General features: G+C 42.1%; 1 protein-coding gene across 1 annotated transcript in view; it reads right to left on the reverse strand.

The window, feature by feature from the left end:
* The window catches only part of NR1D2 (nuclear receptor subfamily 1 group D member 2), a 29,241-nt gene extending 15,550 nt beyond the window's left edge, over positions 1-13,691 (reverse strand). Inside the window, exons 1-4 of the mRNA XM_059390850.1 lie at positions 13,366-13,691; positions 4,576-4,842; positions 3,623-3,711; positions 1,309-1,453 (exon numbers count right to left, since the gene is read on the reverse strand). Of these exons, the coding sequence (XP_059246833.1) occupies positions 1,309-1,453; positions 3,623-3,711; positions 4,576-4,842; positions 13,366-13,381 (517 nt within the window). The 5' untranslated portion in view covers positions 13,382-13,691. The remainder of the gene's footprint in view (positions 1-1,308; positions 1,454-3,622; positions 3,712-4,575; positions 4,843-13,365) is intronic.
* Between the last annotated feature and the right edge of the window lie 939 nt (positions 13,692-14,630).

Consider the following 14,630-nt stretch of genomic DNA (forward strand, 5'->3'; position numbering starts at 1 on the left):
CATTCTTATCCCTGAGGGACAGAAAAGAAAAGCTTTCTAATCTAATATTCATATGGAGATAATAAATACCCACCCAGCAAGAACTCCTTACTAATCTAATTGTAGCCTGTGACATTATTGCTATCATGGACAATTTTATCATGTTTCACTCTACCTCTACTCCCTCCTTCATAAATGACTGCCATTTCTGTTCTTTTGGGGAAATCACAATATCACCAACTTTGGATCAGTATTTCCAGTAATATTAAAAAAAAAATGTTCAGGCAAATGAAATCCAAAACATCAACTGCTGAAATCCATTACTCAAGAAGCTCTATTACAAACAGTATTTGTGTAATATATTTAGAGTAACTTAAGGGACTGATTAAGTGATGCTTCCCTAGATAAATATCAGGTTCATTCTTAGCAATTTTTAATTAATCCTACTAAACTAATCCCTCTGAAAACCTCATACTCTTCTGTAATGTTACTTAGAACTGAATGAGACCATCCAAAAGTGATTTTCGTAAGCATAATAGAAGAGTCAAATGTTCCAGTGATGTCATCCACAGAAAACACTAATAGTCCCACAAATTAACTTTTATTTTTTATGGGAATGGATCATGCCAGAATTTAGCAATCACCTCCACCCCAGACCCTACTGTTCCTTTCAGTTTTGTATCTTCTTTCAGTGTATTCAGAACCTATGCCCTAAAAGCACATTACTGTCTCAGTGCTAACAAAGTCACAGAGGTAATTCACATAGGAGAAATGGATTCCTCAGAAATGCTAAGAAATCAAGGAGAAAGAGCCAAGGATTCCTATATTTAAAAAAAAAAAAAAAAAGAGGGGTGCCTGGGTGGTTCAGTTGTTAAGCCTCCAACTCTTGATTTCAGCTCAGGTCGTGATCTGCGGGTCGTGGGATCAAGCTCTGTGTTGGGCTCCACACTGGGCATGGAGCCTGCTTGAGATTCTCTTTCTCTCTCTCTCTCTCTCTCTCTCAAAAAAAAAAAAAAAAAAAAAGAGAGAGAGAGAGAGAGAAAATGAATTCTGTTTTTAGGAAATAAAGTATTTATCATTATTAAAGGGGGGGAGGTTACAAGAAGTCCCAAAGAGAGCCAAAAGCTGTTTTTCCAGGGTGATAACACTAAAATTTAACTTTAAAGAATTTAGCATCCTACAAGGCATCAAAATGTGTTTTCTAAAATACATTTCACTCTAAGCACAAGAAGGCCACTGGTAAGTTGCCTATAGGTCTGGTTTATGCTAAGGAATAAAGGCCTAGTTCCATATGTTTTAAGAAGAGTACTCGTTAAAGTGGGAACATACCATCTCTCGACATTCCAACAGACAGACACTTTTTGAAGCGACACTGCTGACATCTGTTTCTATTCATTCTCATTATAGAACAGTTTTCATTCTTCAGGCACTTCTTGTACTGAATGTTTTGCTGAATGCTTCTCCGAAAGAAACCCTAAGAACAAAGGAAGATGTACTCAGCCATTTAAAAACATCCAGATGAAATCCTTGTAAGCACTCCCCCCACAACTATTGAGTATTTTACTAGCTACCTAGAAGTAATTCTGGCTTAGAATACAGGGATACATAACACTGACAAACAGAATTTAACTGGATTCTTACTGTTATTAGTAAGCACCTATGCCTACTAGCCAACCAAAACTCTCCTTCCCCTTCTTCCCTTTGGAGAATCTTGGAGCTTGCCAAGCACCTCTTCACCACATTTTACCCTATTACTGGCCTCTGCCTGAAGCCACATTTTCCAGTCCAAACTTTAATCACACACAAATTCTAAAACTCTTGAAATATGAATGATTTTTAAAGAGCTGACAGAGAAATGTATTCCATAGCTATAATTCCCTCACTAGAACCAGGACTCCATCAGAAGAGCTTGGTCTTTCCCAGATCATTACCTGCTAATACCAGCAAGGTCTACTTGCATGTGCCAGATGTTCCTGGCTACTTGTAAGCAACAGGTACATGTGACACCACACACCCACAGAGCTGCTAGTGATCCCAGCCTGATGGCTACAAATAACTGCCTTTACTACACTAACAATTTAAGAATATGTTCTGGGGGCACCTGGGTAGCTCAGTGGGTTAAGCCTCTGCCTTTGGCTCAGGTCATGATCTCAGGGTCCTGGGATCAAGCCCCACACCAGGCTCTCTCCTCAGCAGGGAGCCTGAGCTTCTCACTCTCTCTCTGACTGCCTCTCTGCCTACTTGTGGTGTCTCTCTCTCTCTCTCTCTGTCAAATAAGTAAATAAAATCCTTAAAAAAAAAAAAAAAAAAGTATGTTCTGTGATGGGTCTTCAAAGAGCTCCAGCTCCATGGTCTCAGGAAGAACACAGAAATCAAGAACACAGCTACCAAACTTTCAAGTTGCAGTTTCCTTTAATATCATAACTAACCACACATTTCAAGAATCTGTATAATTTTGAAATACAACATTTTAAAATTTTATTATTGCAACGTTATATGTGGACACTAAAATATCTGAACTAGACTCCTCTCTAAGAGGCTATAGAACAATTAGGTGTATATATCAAGGACACACAATTAGAATCCTTTGCTTGTGCTTTTTTTTGTTTGTTTCTTTAGCAATACAGTGAAAATGACGCCTGCTCTACAGTTACTTCACATTTTTATTTAAAAAAAAAAAGAAAAGAAAAGAAAGACTAAACAGTATATAGAGAATTTTTTTAAACAGTGGAAAAGTACTAGTTCTGTATTGAATACTGACTAGTCTTGTGAAGTGACCCAGCCATTAAGAGCTACAAAATTCACAATTTATTCAGGCCTACCACAAAATTCACAATTTATTCAGGGCTACCCTAGAAAATATTTCTTCTTCCATCACGTATATTCTTCATCTTGCTCACCCATCTTATCTTGCCAAACTGGATTCCTACAACTGGCTTTCAGTCAGAAAACAGCAAGAGCGAATGTCTTGATGATATTAATTTCTGATGCTCAGTACAAACAGTTGTGTCAGATTTTTAAAAAAGAGACAGAGATTCCCTGGATGTAAGTAGGAGGTATAGACTATCTCACTTGGAATTAGCTGACCCCCCACCTAAGAAACAGTCAACAAACCTTAAAAATAAAATGAGGTTTCTCAAGTGTTCAATTTATATTCAAGATTCTTTTACTCATTTGGCATTACTTCTGAAGATCTACATTTTTACAAGTATGTGGGAATTATTCCCAGCTCCTAATACCTGATATATCAGAATGTCAACATATCCGAGGAGACCTATTCAAAGTTTGGTTTAAACTAAGCCAACAAGGCAGCAGTGCCTTGTCTGTTTTGCTCCCTGCTATTTCCCCACTACCTGGAATAGTGCCTAATGCATTAATGAATAAGCATCTGTGCACTTGGTTTCATACCATAATTAAGTTTGAGCAAGATAGCAAATTGATTTTGATCAAAATCTTAAAAGAAAAAAAAATACTTTAACTGTATTAAAAATACATTTTTCAAAACAAGTTACCTTTATATACTACATAAAATATTTAAAACTTTAAGAGTAGCTGTTAACTTCTCTCATCCTCCCAGGTAATCAATTATGGAAACTGGCCAAGGCTAACTCCAATTTCTTTAATCCCAGAACCAGTAGCTTACCTTACAGCCTTCACAAGCATGAACTCCATAGTGGAATCCTGACGCCACATCCCCACAGACTTTACACAGTAGAACCATGCCACTAAATTCTAAGACACAAACAGACATAAAAGTATAAAGCTGGAAGAAAAACTTCAACTGTTTGTTTTCTTTCCAACTAATTCCAATTTATTTTATTCAACTTGTAAGTACTTTCGAAAGATATCAATCTACTTTAACAATGCAAAGAAAAATCTTTACACCAAATTAACAAATCCAAAGAAATCTTAATTTTCTTTTAAACACAGTTTATGGGACTGCCAAATACATCTCTGAGAGCCTGATGATTTTAAACATACACTGAAATTCTATGACTCTAGAGTTACTTTACACCATATATATGCAACCAGAATTAAAAACAGTTCTCCTCAGACAGAAGAGTCAATTGACAGAGGTGTGAACACGTCTCCACAGGCTGCTGCTATACAATACACAATTCAATTCACCTAACAGGCACCATTCCTCCCCTGTATCAGCCCATCTTACCTCCACATTCACTTAGGGGTCCAAATTCCACCACTCATTTAGTTAACCCAATGCTGCTTTATTTTCTAATCCCCAATGTTCCTAGCTCCAACTTCATGAAAGCAAACCCCTTCCCATAACAAGTACTCTGTTCTAGAAACCAGATTCAGTACGCAGAGTTCAGAAGAAAGGCAACTGTGAAAATGTGGTAGCAGGGGATACCCTAGAGGAAACACGGTCAGGCACAGTGCAGGTCACATTTCTTGCTTTGTGGCAAGAACCAATCTGACAACCCCCAGGCTGTAACTTTTAAAATCATCGCTGTTTCTTACCTAACTACTAAACTATGATTACCCAAAATGGGGTGAAATGACACCCAAATGAAAAACTGATAAAATAAACCCCACCTGCATTAATGGCACCAACCTTTGAAAATTAAAGTAACTTACTCGTCACTCCACTATGACTCTTTGTCATCCCAGGTGCACTCGATTTGCTTGTTTTCATAGAACAATCTATTCGATCATTCTTCAGGATGCCTTCAATATTGGAGAGATCACCATTTTTGGGATTACCATTGTTATCAGAATTTGAGCTATTTGGAGAAGATGGAACAGAGGAGGAGGAGGACTGGAAACTGTTCTCAGAACCCTCACTGTGACAAGAGGCAGGGCTAGAGGCTGAGCTTGAAGAACTGATATAGGCGATCACACCTCCTAGAAAAAGGGAGAATTCACATAATTAGATACATGCCAATATATGTTTTCTATTTTTCCAAATCTTAACAGTAAAGTCACTAACTTTAGAAACAGGTTGCTGACTAATTATCCACTTACCCTAAAAGAAGAAAATAACTTACTTCCTTATTTCCTATTTTTCCTGCTTCCACAAGGCTCGAAGCACAGATCATTTCCATGGATTCAAAAAATAAGAAGGTTCTCACTGGCTTAATTATTCTGAGCATACAAAGATCCAAACCTAAAGCTTTTCCTTCCCTGGGTTTTTTTGGGGGTTTTTTGTTTGTTTGTTTGTTTTTACCTAAAAGGAATGAGAAACTTTCCTGACTGACTACAGAGCTTAGAGTAAGCAAACTGTTTTTGCCATGAAGAAGTCTGCTTCTGGTCCTCTCTCTGCCTCCTTCATTACAGTGACACAATCCTAGAAACAAAGAGTTTGTTTGCCTCCACCAGCACTTGGCTAAAACATAGGTTAACCAGGAACAGATGTAACATTTGGAACTCCAGATAATTTATGTCAAAATGGGGAATCTTTCATAGCAGCTGCTCCCCGAATCTTTCCTGAAAGATCCCTGAAAACTTCTGTGACTACCCACTAATCACCAGTTCTACAATCCCCCTTCTCCACCCACTTCCGCCACTGGCCTTGCAGACACACTTACCCGTAAACAGCTCTTAAAGAATCCAGACTCACCACCTGTTTTCTGACTTGCTATTTACAGTAAATTGTTAAAAGAGGCTGAAAGAATGCATGCTCTAAGAGAATAACATTAAGGCTGACACTAGTTCTTTCTCCATAGAGCTACTCTTAAAACACTACTCAGGACCTCACCAATATAACCTCCACAACCCTACTGAAAACTGGTCTTGGCCTCTTTAAGAGACTATAAACCTCCCAGGTTAAGAAATAGTATTTAAAAGAATATAATTTCAAACATCTTCCCTCGAAGACATAAAATGCTGCAAGAGTTATCCCATAGCCAAATATATTATTTTTCCAAATACAGGCCAAACAACTAACTCTCAACTTTTCTGCCAAGATCTACTGTGGTTTCTTTTCCTCTTTCTTCTATCATCAACAAACATTTACAGGCCTTTTCAATGTGATACAAAGGTAAAATTATCTCTCTCACTGTCCTGAGTTCTTGTTTAAATCTACAATTTACCTGTTTCCATCTCTTTCTCACTAGACAATAAGCACCTAAGTGCACAGTGTCTCCTAATTTTCTATACATGCTTTACAAGTAATAAGCCTGCCATAAATATTTTTAAGACCTACTTCCCTGCCTTTGTGAAGCCCACATTTAATTACACAGACACATCCCAAATATCATAAAACATTGCTAGGAAGTCACAAAACAGGGCATTTCTGAAAACAATGTGGGTAACTATACAGAGTAATAAGTGAAGAGTTCTCCACATTCCCTAAGTGATAACTGCAATTTAAGCATTCACTCTGAAATAAACTTCTCTGCTATTGAGAAATGATTACCCAATCTTTTTTTAGATAAAAGCCACACTTCCCACACTTTATAAGTCAACACACATGCACACGCATGCACGTACACACACACACACACACACACACACAGCAAAATGCTAAGGCCAAAACAATTCCAAAGAACAGAAAGACACTTACACTTACACAGAAGAAAAAAAATGGGCAGAGGAATTTTAGGTCACTTTTAGTCTGTTGTGTTGAAATAAGGTACCAGACACGCATTTAAGTACCAACTATACAAATGAAGGATGGGAAATTCCTGAGAAGTAAAGTGAAACCATAACTCTCAGGGATTTTTGGTCACAACCTAAAATCAAAGTTAAAACAGCACTACCATGTCAAGAAAAATACAACAGTATTCATCATACACAAATATGCATAAATGCAACTAAATGTACCTGAATTCTGAAGACAAAAAATACAATGTGGAGAATTCCATCCACTTTTCCATTCATTAAGCATACACCTGTTATTAGCATCGAAGTTGGAGGTGTGACTCTGTCTTTCTAGACTAACCCACTTCCCAAATGTTCTCTTGGCATGTGCTTATCATCTTCCCAAAGCAAAACCAGAGCTTCATGATTAATATTAGACCTGTGTGCTCCCCACCTATAAACCAGTCATTCTCAAAGTGTGGTCCCTAGATCAAGAGCTTCAGCATCACCTGCAAATCTGTTAAAAGTCTAAATTCTCAAGCCCCACTCCAGATTTACTGAATCAGAAACTTTTATCAACCTCTTGGTGAAACTGATACACAATAAAGTAGTTACACAGTAAAACCGGGACTGTCACAAGCCAATGTCTTTATCTGTGTTCAATGGAAGAAAATGCGACCAAGGGTAATTTTTTTAAGATTTTAATTATCTATTTGAGAGAGACAGAAACAGAGAGAGCATTGCGGGGGTGGGTGGGGAGAGGGAGGGAGGGAGGGAGGGAGGTGACCAGAGGGAGAGGAAGAAGCAGGCTCCCTCTGAGAAGGGAGCCAGATGCTGGGCTTGATCACAGGACTCTGGGATCATGACCTGAGCCGAGGGTAGATAGATGCTCAACCGATGGAGCCACCCAGGCACCCCAGTGACCAAGGGTAATTTTGATAATAGGAATGTCATCTACTGCTGATTTTGAAAGCTCCTAAAACTCCAAACACAAGGAGGAAAAATTTCCTAAGTCTGAGTTTATTCTCATCATCCAGAGAAATTATGTAAAATATGTATCATAAGAACCACCTGGTACTTTTTGAAAGTACATGTTTTCAAGGCTCTGCCCAGAGTAGAGAAGGCCCCTTAGGAATGATCTTTTTTTTTTTTTTTTAAGATTTTATTTATTTATTTGTCAGAGAGAGAGCAAGCGAGAGCGAGCACAGGCAGACAGAGTGGAAGGCAGAGTCAGAGGGAGAAGCAGGCTCCCTGCGGAGCAAGGAGCCCAATGTGGGACTGGATCCCAGGACACTGGGATCATGACCTGAGCCAAAGGCAGCTGCTTAACCAACTGAGCCACCCAGGCGTCCCAGGAATGATCATTTTTAATTTTTAACAAGTTCCCCAGGCAATTCTTTGCACACTGAAGTTTAAGAATAGCTACAATCACTGAATTAAAGCACAAACTGGTTCATAATTTTAAAAGTTGATGTTTTCATTGACATAACTGCCTGAATACCCTTAATATACTGTGAATCCAAAGATAAACAATTTAATTTGAAAGGCCAGCAAATGTCATGTTACCAGCTAAAACCACTGTGCCATCTGTTTTCATAAAATTTTAGAGATCTGAAGTTCACATTAGAAATTCCAGGTGTTAGCAAACTGCTACTTTTTTCACATGTCTACACACTCAGAATAGAATGCAAAGGAAAGTATTATCCTTTGTCTTCAATAAACTCCGAAAGGAACATCTCACAGCTATTTATCTTACCTAAAGTACTACCACGTTAGGTGGTAAATTCACTTCCTTACATCTCAAAATAGTAAAAGATGAGAAGTGATGGTTTTCCTTAAAAGTATGGTTTTCTTAGGGCCAGCGTTTGAGAGAGCCATTTGTGTTTACAAGGTCTTCTGACTACCTCACCTTAGAAATAAACTTGCAGAAATCAGAGCTATCCCAATGGCTTAATAACTGTTTTAAAACACAACTGGCCAATGGAAGGTATTGTTATTAACTACCCAAAAGCACCTTCCTTTCAAAACCTCCAAAATCAAACCAAAGAAAAATTACTGAGCTACTATCAATCCAGTTAATATCCAATTCCTACCTTTACAGAGCTTAACAAACCTTTTCGGCAAGCATTTGTGCCAAGAACCATGGTATCAAAGATGACCCACCTAGAAGCAGCTACATTCTCCTAGCAAGACCTTCAACACTGATTTAGTTGTCTTAGCAGCCACTCTTGCTACCAGACACCAATCTACTGACCTGATGGTTAGTGACCCAAACGGTTACATTTTAATTTCCTAGAAAGTTAAGAAGTACATCTAATAGTTCCTCAACCCACTGAAGAAAGGGAAGTGAAAACTAGAAGTCCTCAATTACCTACTGAATACCAAGAACAAAGTGACACAACTCCATATCACATTTTGACCTCACAAGCATTTACTTCCATTATCCCTTTTTTCACAGGAGGAACTCAGAGCTCAGAGAGGTTTAAGTGGCAGGTCCAGGGTTGAAGGCCAAGGCCAGAGTATAGACTATTATCTCTTACTGTGAAGACCTGGGCAAGCAAGTCACTTTCAATCTCTCTAAAACTGAGTCACCTTCTATAAAACAGGACTATCTGCCAGAGTTATCATAAGATTGAAATGAAGTGGTGTTCATAAAAGGGGATTATTAAAGTGTTTTTTACATACATGGTTTTCAATGATAAAGCAAGAAAGGTGAAATTCCTGAACCAGCAAGTCCCAACACTTCCAGAAACAGGCAGAATGTACTTCTTAGATGTCTCAAGCTAAAATTAGCTGAAGCAGTCTTCTCTATTTTTAGTTGGAAAAAAAAAAAATCCCTGGAGCTGGGCCAGGTTCCCAGGCGAGGGCTTACCCAGTGGTCAACTTCAGACAAGCCAGAAGTCAATATCTAATTTTATACTGCTGGGAAGCACTTACTGTTCACCATATATTGGGTTTTCTTACCCCAACTCTAGACTTGCCCATCACCAAAACCTTCTCATTCCCACTGCCCACCATCCTGGAAAGTATGCTTGATTTCAACTCATGACTGTGCCTTGTGACTTAGAATGAAACAGATTTACCATCAAGAAGCTTTAGTCTTCTCATTTTAAAAGTAGGTTACTAATAATCTCTACTCACAGCATAGTAGATAGATGTAACCTTCCAACTGTGTCCTGAATGTCAGGGCTCTAGAGAACATGGTCCTTTCCCTAAAAAGCCTTATAGACCAAATGAGGAAACAGCTGTGTTAACCATTCACTCCCCTGCATTATGAGCACTGTTTCATACAGATTACTGTGAACTGCTGAGGATGACACAAGAGCACTCTGGAGGGCAAAAATCAAAAGGGGCAAACACAGCCAAGATGACTTGGGGTAAATGGGGTCTTGAAGAACATACAAATTATTTAGTGATATACCACATAAGAGACTTAAGAAAACAAATAAAAAATGGGATGACAAAATAAACCGGTCTTATTTTGTAAAACAGTGTTTTTTGTAAATTACCAGGGGAAGTAGGAGATCGGGAACACACAAGTGTAATCTAACATCTGGGGGAGAAAGTTTGACTAGCAACAAGACTAAAAGAGAGGAATGACAAGATTAGGAGGCTTTACTGACACCCACCCTTTTCCATCAACTATACCACTATACCAGCTATACCCTATACCACTGCAAATCAAGTGGATGCACATAGTTATTTCCTTTACCCCCAAGAAGACAAGACCACCCAGATGTGCACATGCTATCAGATGTTATGTGGGCTTAGACCTAATACAGCATAGTAGCTTATGATCCCCAAGTGGACTTTGTGGATTCAAAATCGGGCTCCAAAACTTGCCTGAATAAGTTACTTAACCTCAATCTACTTAGCTCTTCATCTTCAAATGGTAACAGTACCCACCTTCACAGAATTAAGCTGTGGTATCAAAGTAGTGACACATGTGAAGAGCCCGGCACATAGTAAGTACTCAGCCAATATGGGTGATTATTATTTTACCATCATACTTAAGAGTTCAATTAGAAGAGTTCAAACAAAATTAATCCCCCTTATCCTTTCTTCTTTCCTTTAATTTTGAGTGTGTAATATGGACCCAGTGGTTTCCCTGGAGGTTATTTCCATACCATCTTCTGAGTATCTTAACTCCCTTCACTAGTCAAGCAACTTGCTACTTCACTTCTAAGTCCTCCCATGATCTTGCTGTTTCTCTCTTCTCTCTACAACTGACTTCTTTATAGTTACTGCTCTCTGACATTTTTTTTTTCAAGTTAGAAATACAGGTTTGTAAAAACAAGAATGAACTATGTGGGAATGTTTTTCCGATTTTTAAAAATGTGAATTACAGCTATGGTTATGAAGTTTGTGCCGTGAGTTATCACTTACTTTAAAGAACCTGGTATATTCACCCAAAATCTGCGACAGAAACGTATACAGTCGATTTCTACCACTTCACTATTTCACATCTGCATTAGTCATGGATAAAGACACAATATGTCATGACAGAGGAAATGGTCATTGGCTGAATGTGCTGTACTGATACAATGGTATCAACCAAAGGGATGGGTCAGAGGTGTGCCACACAGACTGAATATGGCCCCACCCTAAGGGCCAATTTGAAGGAAATTACAGGTAATGCTTACCAACACTCCCTCTAACAGATATATGGCAGAAACTGTCAAATGTACTGGATAACAGCTTAGAACAAGTTGAAAATGGAGCCAAAAGGAACAAGACAAAATTTAAGAAAACTGCTAATTCCTACACTTTACAGCAAACAATTATCTGCACAATGGATGAAACCTAGCTTCAAAATAGTTCACATAAAAAGTCCTAGTTGATTGCAAGGTTACTATGAGTCAGCAAAGCCAATAAGCCACAAAAGCACAGCCTGCCAGAGAATTCATTTGCAGCAGAATCCAAAACTTGGAACTTGGTAACTGTCCAACCAGTTCCACAGGAGCTTGTTCACATCTGGGGGCTACAGCCCAAAGGGCAACATGGATGATGATCAAAACACTGCAAAGACCAAGTAATAAGAACTGAAAATGGAAGAACTGGGGTGATGTGTTCAACAGTTATCCAAAGGAAGTTTTATTATCTATAGCTCCAAAAGGCAAGATTAAAATCAGTGATACTGTTCCAGGAAGGTTCAAACCAGACAAAAACTTTCTTGCCTCCTGAGCTAGCCCACCTTACAAGGCTACAAATCTGGAAGAATTCATTCATCCTGAAAGCTGGGTTAAAGAGGCTGAACCTAATAATCTCTAAATCCTTATCAAGCAAAAGTTTAATTCCCTGACAGATTACCCAATTTTTTAAAAAACACCCTCAAAGGCTAAACAGACACAGAAGCAATTAAAACACAAAAAGCTGTCTTTATTTCTACTATTGGTGAAAAACTCACACTTGTTTTCAAGGTATGGTTTTTTAAAAGTGTGTATACATATAAAAATATTTACTTAAAACTTAGAAAATATAAACTGGCTTTTTTTAATTCAAATTCAATTAGCCAATATACAGCACATCATTAGTTTAAGATGTAGTGTTCAATAATTTATCACTTGCGTGTAACACCCAGAGCTCATCACAAACTGGCTTCCTCTTTAACTTCACTGGCCTCAGGTGTAAAGACCATCAATGAGGGCAGACAAAAGGCGAGAAGGGAGTACAGTATTGTTCTGTGACGCTGTAACAGGAAATGTAACTAGAAAAATATTGATAAAGCCAAATTCTGTTGATCAGGTTCAAGAAAGGTCGGCAACCAATGGGTTTTTTTAAATCAACTTAAATAAACAATGACCAGTCCGTCCTAAAGTTCCGGGGTCACTTAGGATCACCTGAGTCATCTCGACATTACGTGAGATGAATGATTAGCTATCTGTATGACCTATAGGCTCCCAGCCCAAGGAGATTTTAGAGCCTTTTTTATGACTGAAGGTGTGTAAGGTGGGTCACGTCCTAGAGCAACCATTTTTCCAGGAAATACTGAAGCAGCATCATAACAAAGGCGGGTGCCGTCCTAGCTACCAGACATTGCAAACGATCTAAGCACCTCAGAACTCCGAGGGGTCTCGCTTTTGGGAAGCACCGAGTCTTCTCCCCAAAGAAACCTCTCTCCGCCTGTGGCGCGTTCTGGCCCCACACTTCTTGCTCAGTATCCCCAAAATCTGCCGCCAGTGCAGTCTGCCTAGCCCAGTCTCCTGACGCTGGGGTGGCAGCGGGTGCACTGCGGCGCCCGCGCCCGCCACGGGACCGCCCGGGCGCGGGATTCACCGCACGCGCACGCGCGGCCTCCTCCGCAGTGTGCAACCCCGCGGGGGAGGAGGGAATCGCGGCCACGTCACAGCCCGGAGGGTTCCAAAGGGGCGGGGCCTCCCGGAAGGCTGCGGCGCTCCCCGCCGGCGCGCGCGCGCACCCGCCCCCACGTGTCCCTGCGGCCCCGGGGAATGTGGGTCACCGAGCCGAGCGGCCTCACGTGTCCCCGCCCGCCACCGCCGCCTCAGCGCCCATTATGTAATGCCGCGTCACGAGCCCGCCCAGCCAACCGGCGCCCGCGCGCCGCCGAACGTAAACACAGCGCGCACGTGGCTCGCGCGGCCGGGCCATGTGAGGGGGGGGCCGGGCCGGCGCCACCGGGCCGCGCTGCGGCGTTGCAGGGAGCCGGGAGGGCGGCCGTGGAGCGGCCCGGGGGTAGACGCGGGGACCGAGCCCGAGTCGATACGCACCGCACGGCAGCCCACCCCACCAGCCCTAGGGTTAGCCCCGCCGCCGCCCGCCGAAGTGCCCCAGCGGGATCCGAGCGCCCCTCCGCCGTGCCCCCACCCTCCGCAGTCCGGCTCTTACCCGCATTCACCTCCATGGTGCCCTCCGGGAGGGAACCGAGGCTACCCGCTTCCCGCAGAGGTGGCAGCGCCGCCTCCGCCTCAGCGCCGCGCCGCCCCGGGCTGGAGGCAGCGGTGGTCGCGGGGCCCGCTCATGGGCAGGGCGGGCGGGGCGCCCGGGACCCGGGCCCCGCGGCCAGAGAGCCGGCTGCACTGAAAGAGGGCGGCGGTAGCCGGCGAGCGGCGCTCCTCGCGGAGTCCCTGACAACAAAAGCGGCGGCGCGGCGGCTTCCTGCAGCCAGCGCACCGCGGCGGCGAGGGCGGCTGACGGGGAGGGCAGCTGCGACCATGTGACCCGCGCACACACCCCCTCCCTCCGCCCGCCCCTCCGCGGGCCGCTGCGGCGACTCCGCCCCCTCACCGCCGCCACCTCTCTCTTTCCCTCGGCTTCTGCGTTCTCGCCTTCGTTCCTTTGGCCCCCTTCCCCATTCCCTCCTCCCCAGATCTCTTTTCCTCTTTCCCCTGCTCCCTCCCCTCCAGGCCGACCTCCGGTCTCGGGCTGGAAGTCCCTTCCATGTCCCCCTCCTCATTCCCCCCTTCCCGTGACACCTCAGGTCACCTCAGTGGTTACCAAGGACCGCCCAGAGGCGCCAAACAGACCGACCTTTCAAGACTCCGGACTGGGCCAACCCCACCTCCCCACAGGTCGCGCGCTCCCCCCACGTCCTTCCCCGCCCCCAACAGACCGTTAAACGCTGGACACTTTGCGGGTAGAACCCATTTCGCTTCAGTCTACACCCTTTGGGTTATTTCATCCAATCCCATAGCTTAAATAGACCTGTGTTCGGAGCCTTGCCAGATTTGAATTTCAAACCGAGACTTCTCTGAGCTCTAGATTCCCACTCTTGACATCCCGTTTGATTATGCCCCCTTGATGTCCCTTAAAGATCTTAAAGGTGTAGTCAGGGGTGTACATGTGTTAACACTCAGTGAATGCACACGTAAGATTTGTGCGCTTCACCTTGTGTATAAATTTTACATCAAAAGAAAAAAGCTGGAAATAAATGACATGTATGCTGAAGTATGCAGAGGGAAGCCCATTGATGTCTGCAACTGAAACGTATTACAAAAGTAAAATGAGCTGATGGCATGGATAAATGGATAGAAGTATATTAAAATGGTAGTTGTAGATGTTGTAAATGGGTATTCATAAAATTATTTTCGAATAGAAGTATATTAAAATGGTAGTTGTAGATGTTGTAAATGGGTATTCATAAAATTATTTTC

This window comes from Mustela nigripes, chromosome 2, assembly GCF_022355385.1.
Source record: "Mustela nigripes isolate SB6536 chromosome 2, MUSNIG.SB6536, whole genome shotgun sequence".
In the NCBI taxonomy this organism is placed as follows: domain Eukaryota; kingdom Metazoa; phylum Chordata; class Mammalia; order Carnivora; family Mustelidae; genus Mustela; species Mustela nigripes.